This window comes from Lupinus angustifolius, chromosome LG01 (assembly GCF_001865875.1).
Source record: "Lupinus angustifolius cultivar Tanjil chromosome LG01, LupAngTanjil_v1.0, whole genome shotgun sequence".
In the NCBI taxonomy this organism is placed as follows: Eukaryota; Viridiplantae; Streptophyta; class Magnoliopsida; order Fabales; family Fabaceae; genus Lupinus; species Lupinus angustifolius.
This window is the reverse complement of record NC_032009.1, coordinates 23,428,180-23,434,339: the sequence shown is the minus strand read 5'-3', so window position 1 is coordinate 23,434,339 and position 6,160 is coordinate 23,428,180. Positions and strand designations below refer to the sequence as shown.

Sequence of the window (6,160 nt, the reverse complement as noted above, 5' to 3'; positions counted from 1 at the left end):
ATTATGTAATTATTATTATATTTGTTTATTAAAAATATAAAAATTAAAATAGATAAATATCCACAATATCAGAGATATACAGTAATATAGTAAATAATACTGGCGTCCGTCCATCCTTATTAGTTTTTAGTTATCCCATTTTTAATATATTTTTACATGGGGTTACTTATCAAGATAGGAACCTTTGCCTCTGACATTATACAAATACTTAAGGAGGTTTAACTTGGATCAACCCATATCAATTGTTTATTTCAATTTTTTTGTTGTTGATATTTTAGAAAACTAATACATATTTATTAGTACTCTACTTTCTAATTACATTATTCTTTATTACTACTCATTTATAGCCATTATTTCTTCATTTGTATTTTATTATTTGGAGGAGACTATTGTGTGAGTTAAAAAAACTTACTCAATATTTTATATATATTTATTTTATGAAAATCTTATAGTTTAAATTTATTGCCTAATTTAAATCATATGAACCATTAAATCTTTAGAGAATGAATGATTAAGATGTGGAATATATTTTTTAACTTATCTTATCTTGTATTTAATTTTTAAGTTATTTGTTAAGTTTTATATATGGAAAGAAAACTAGGTAACAATTATTTATAGCATAACACAGCCTGCAAATACACGCTGATTTTTGTTGCATATACACACTATGTAGCACTCAACCATTCATCCATAGTAACACAGATTAAACAGAACACTCACTCATAAAGGGCAACCCCACCAAAACCAACCAAAGACACATACATATAAGGGCATAGACCAACTTATTTATATATATCAACTTGCATTAAAACCAGAAACCAAATCCTTCTCTTCTCTTGTATGAGACTACTTCATTCTAGTAATCAGGATTAGCCAAAACAAACCCCTCAACAGCTTTGAAAAGTGCAGTTCCCTTTGCCTTTGAACCTTCCCTCAACTCATCAGAGAGTGGTGCATCGCCCTTGGTATGGTATGTCACGGTCACTTTCCCCACAGAGCCACCGTTAGGACCAGGCAACAACTTTGTCTCAAATGACACTTTTTCTAAAATTTCTTCTAACCCTGTCCCTCCAATTATGCTGTAGTTGTATCCAAAGTTAGCCTCATCGATTGAGTCAATTTTGTGCAGCACATACCCAGTTTTACCACCTGCCATATCATGCATTTTAATTCACCATTACTCCACAAATGGAGAGTAGAAAGCACAGTTACATCATGATGATGCAACAAGTTTCAAAAGCTAGAAACCACATTGCTGTTGTAATATAAGGTTAATATAAAAATACCAAATTTTAAAGTAAAAAGTTAGGTACTGAGTATGATTATTATTCACTATATAGACTATAGAAGTTTTTTTAGGTGGAAGGGAAGAGTGCATATTGTATTTCTCAATCTTTGATATTGTATTAGACTAGTTATAGTTAAGTTTTAGTGGTTTTAATTAGTTTTAAAAGTATATATAGTTTATTTTCATTGTAAACTATCACTAATTCAATTCAATGACAATAAAGAGAAATGTTACATTTCAATGGAGACTTTGATTCTCCTTTCTTTCCATTTCTTGCTTCTTCAAGCTTTTCTTTCTCTTTTCATTAATTTCTCATCTTTGTTATTTAATCAAAAAAATCTCTTTTATCCATGGCTTTTACCATATTTTAACATGGTTAGAAACTTAGAACTTAGAAGTATTTGAAAGTATCTATGGAATGTTCAATACGGATATATATCTCACACGTACACGATACAGACAAGTTGGTCGGTGTTCAGTGTTCTTAACCTGATTATCAGAGGTTAATTCATTAGGGTTTTTCCATGATGTCTTGCTTAAGAAACTATGATTTAGTGCTTTGTTGGTTGAACTTATTTAATAGTATTATTTAATGTATATATATATAGCTCGGAATAGATATAAGCATATAATATAATATAGCATACAGTACTGAGTACTGACCTTCAACAATGTTAAGCTTCTTAACAGTTCCAGGACCTCCATTTCCTTCAACGATTTCTATACTCTGAATAGGTTCAACAACCTTTGGGATAATGGTGTCAGAGTCTTTGGTAAAAGCTTTGTATAGTTTAGCTGGAGCAATAGGAGAAATGTTTTCCTCGTTGAATGTGAAAACACCCATGATTGATATGAACAAGAGAAAGAGATGTAACTAGATATAAGAATATGGGAGGGACTTGGGTATTCTCAGTTATTTGAGACTTGTGATGCGATTTAAGACTCTGGGATACGTGGTATTTATAGATATTAAGGACTAAGGTTATCCCTACACGTACCCACACATATATTTTAACTAAATATTTTATATTTATTATTTCAGCATCAAATTTGTCTATTTTATTATTATTTCATTATAAATTTTAGTAATTAAACTATGACTTTTTATATATTAATAATTATAAAATGTAATAAAAATTGAAAACTCGTTTTGTACACACAAATACTTGCTACCCAGATAAGTACCCATATATAGTATGGGTATGAGTATGGGTATGGGTATGGGTATGCACTACCAGTACAGCCCAGTTGCCATCCGGCCCTGTTGGTGCCATCCCCATGGGAATATGCTTACTCATATATGCTTAGTTCACTGGCCTTATGCTTAGTTTTGAAAATTAATCTAAGCTTTTGCTTTTTGTTATTGCTATTATATTTGAACATTTGGAGTGCCTGTAAAAAAATATGTTATATTTGGATCGAGATCCAAGGAGGCCAAGAGGAAGGAGGATCCTCTCTCTCCAGCCATTCCTATCTTCATGTTCTAAATCAATTAAATCTCGCCAATAACATAAAAAATATTTCTTTTGTTTTGATAATTTTTCTTTTTAAATATGTAATAACTTTTAATTAAATTGGAGCACAAAAAAACATAAAAATGGGACAAGAAATTTCCATTCGTCCAGCAGGTTAGTCAAAAGTATACAGATTAAAAGAGACGTCTATCTTATCTCTTTTCATCTTGTTGCTTTTTCACAATGCTGTTTTTTGTTTAATCGGGACAGAATTATGTCCACATTAATATTTCTAATTAAAATTAAAAAAAAATTCTATTTGCACATAATGCCATACACACACAATAAAAAGTTGGTATATGACTAAAGTTTCTGGAGAAAATTAATGCCAAAGGAATTATATAATTTTATGGCTTCTAGAACTAGGGGAGGTGTCGAATATAGAAGTGGAGGGTTAACAAAGTATTGACTATGGAGTGACTATGTGGGAGACACGCGAGGAAGGCTCAAAGATATAATAACGGAGTAAATGAAAGGTACATTCCAGATGATGATTTTCTTTGTAACAATTAGTGATGAGTGAGGATAAAAAAGCTTATAAGAATTGAAAGATAAGAGTTAGCTGATAAAATCAAAATTGTCTAATGAGATTAGGTAATAAGTCGGCAAATAAATACTTTCTTCATTCCATATTTTTTGTTTAAGGTTAATATATACACATGTTAAGAAATTATTGAACTAAATAATATTTTTTTTATAATAAAATGTCTTTATTTTTTCCAGAGAGATAGTTAATAAGTAGAAAATGATAGGTATATATGAATGACAATAAAATTGGAATTTTTTTAATAAATCCTGAAATCATTAAAAACAACAATTTTGAAACAAATAAAAAAATAAAAAAGATAATAACCGGAGGGGCAAAAGCGACATTCAATAAGAAAGACAACTTTAATAAAAAGGTATTAATTAATGACCTATAAAATGAAAAGATATTTTTAGTTAATACAAAAACCTTTCAACTTTAAATTGACTCAAATAATTTATCAAAATTTATGAATTTATAATGTATCATATAAAAATAAGTAATTTACCCAACTTCAATAAATAACTTATTTTTTCTCAAATAAATAATATGGCTTATACAGTACTCTTTGCTCATGTTACTAGAAACACTTGATAATGATTTGGTTGCTCTCTATTAGAAATTATTAGTAATTTGGGTTATGTCTATGGTCCTACATGCATATATTTATTAGGTGGACAAGGCATGAAAAATTTGTGAATTATATCAAAATTTTCCTTTCGGGCTTTTCCGACTAATCGTGTTATGATCTTAATTGTTAACTATAATGTTTTGATTTCCATTAAACTTAGAAGATATGGAATGTTAAATTGTTTGAACTAGTCTATTGTTATGTCGAACAAGTTGTTCCGCCTTACCCATACTTTAAGGAAAACAATATGTGATATTTTATGTCATTTTCACCACGGGCATATCCATCCTAATTTAGACCCATTGCCTAGACAGACAGGGCATGATAGCTCAAATTGTGAATAGCATGCTATTAGTTTTGATCCCTAAACTGATATCATATGTCTTTAGCAATTTTTTTTCGTCATATACATCTTATGGGTGGTGGATTATAAACTATATTAAAAAGGGGTTTTGATATTTTCAAAACTTGATATACACATTACCTCACAAGAAGTCATGGTCGAAGTGATGAAAAGAAAAGAAAATTGGCAAAACAACTAGCTAAGTTTGACAAAATATGGCAAAAGTTTGAAAACAAAGCAATATGACCCCAAAAGATGTAATATATGTTCCTATTTTATCAAATGCATATCTTTGGTGATGTTGATGGAAGAGCGTCCAAAACTTAAATTGACTAAGGATTTGATAGTGTCCCTAGTGTGACTTCACGCGATGCTCTCTCTCAATAATCACTCGGCAATGCTTACAATTTACAGTGTTACTAGCCTATTCCGAGACATAAACATGCACCAGTATATTAAGTGAACAACTTTTACACCATAATCATTTGCTTCGTAGGCATGGCAGCAGATGAGGATGATTGAGCATGAAACTCAAACGGTTGTGGTTCATGAGGGTTAGGAGCTTCAGGTTCAGATTGTTCAGCAGCAGCAGTCAGCTTGTCGGTTCTATGTTTGTAGGTGCGGGTTCGAGGGTCTTGGATGAAACCCATTTTGTGGATCACTTCCACATCAATTTGGCTTTCTCAAAGATTCAGAGGCACCTTTGTTTCACCATTTGTAGAAACACGAATTTTGGAGTGAAAATAGTGCGTGCATGGAAGTGTTCTTCAAATAGTTTGCGTTGTTCCTCATTACCTAGAAGCCTTGCCAAATCTAGAGGGTTTGACTCCATATAAGTAGTTAATTACCTCTTTTGAGTCGTGGAGATGCGCTGCTTCTTGGTTTTTGAAGAGGAAGCCATTGATTTTCGGTTTTGAAGTTTTATGTTTTGAGGTTTTTTTATTTAGGTTACTAAGCACGAAAATGAAGGTTTAGAAGTGTTTAGGAGTGAAAATGTGATAAGAATAGACACAAAAATCACTTAAAACGGATCAAAAACGAAGATTTTTGGTTTGAGAGGTTGAGTAGGAGAGAGTACGAGTTGAGTGAGGAATATGAGTTTGAAAAAGTTAAAAAAAAAATGCAAAAAATTCATATATAACATTACAGAGTAATCGATTACTGAAATTAAAATTTTTAGACAACAACTCAGAGTAATCGATTACTTACTTTGGGTAATCGATTACTTACTTTGGGTAATCGGTTACTGAAACATGCTGTTCAACCCTGTAATCGGTTACTCTCCAGTGTAATCGATTACTGACCCCAGAAAAACTTATTTTTAGGCAAAATTAAGCAATGAAAATGATTTTTAACCCAAAAATTGAAATTTTTAAACATAAATAAACACATTTAAGTTCAAGTAGGCATGAAATAGATATAACGAAGCATACATATAAACATATATAGGCATTTAAGTTAAATATGCTTCATCAAAAATGCCTAATTCTCGTTTAATTTTATAGAAAGGTTCTTTTGCCAAAGGTTTAGTGAATATATCTGCTAGTTGGTTATGAGTATCAACAAATTCTACAGACACATCCTTCTTTTGGACATGGTCCCTAATGAAATGATGTCTTATAACAATGTGTTTTGTTCTTGAATGCATAACCAGGTTCTTTGTGAGGTTTATTGCACTAGTATTGTCACACTTTAGAGGAGTGCAACCCAAATCTAAACCATAATCTCTTAATTTTTGCTTAAGCCACAACACTTGGGCGCAACAACTACCTGCTGTAATATATTCAGCTTCAACAGTGCTTAGGACTACACATGCTTGTTTCTTACATGACCAAGAAACTAAAGCATTCCCTAAAAT

General features: G+C 31.2%; 1 protein-coding gene across 1 annotated transcript; it reads right to left on the bottom strand.

The window, feature by feature from the left end:
• On the bottom strand, positions 629-2,229 carry LOC109357012 (protein LlR18B-like). Its single transcript, XM_019600690.1, has 3 exons — positions 1,952-2,229; positions 757-1,149; positions 629-719 (listed from the first exon to the last, which is right to left on the bottom strand). The coding sequence occupies exons 1-2, from the start codon at positions 2,130-2,132 to the stop codon at positions 857-859; spliced, it is 474 nt and encodes a 157-aa protein (XP_019456235.1). The 5' UTR covers positions 2,133-2,229; the 3' UTR covers positions 629-719; positions 757-856.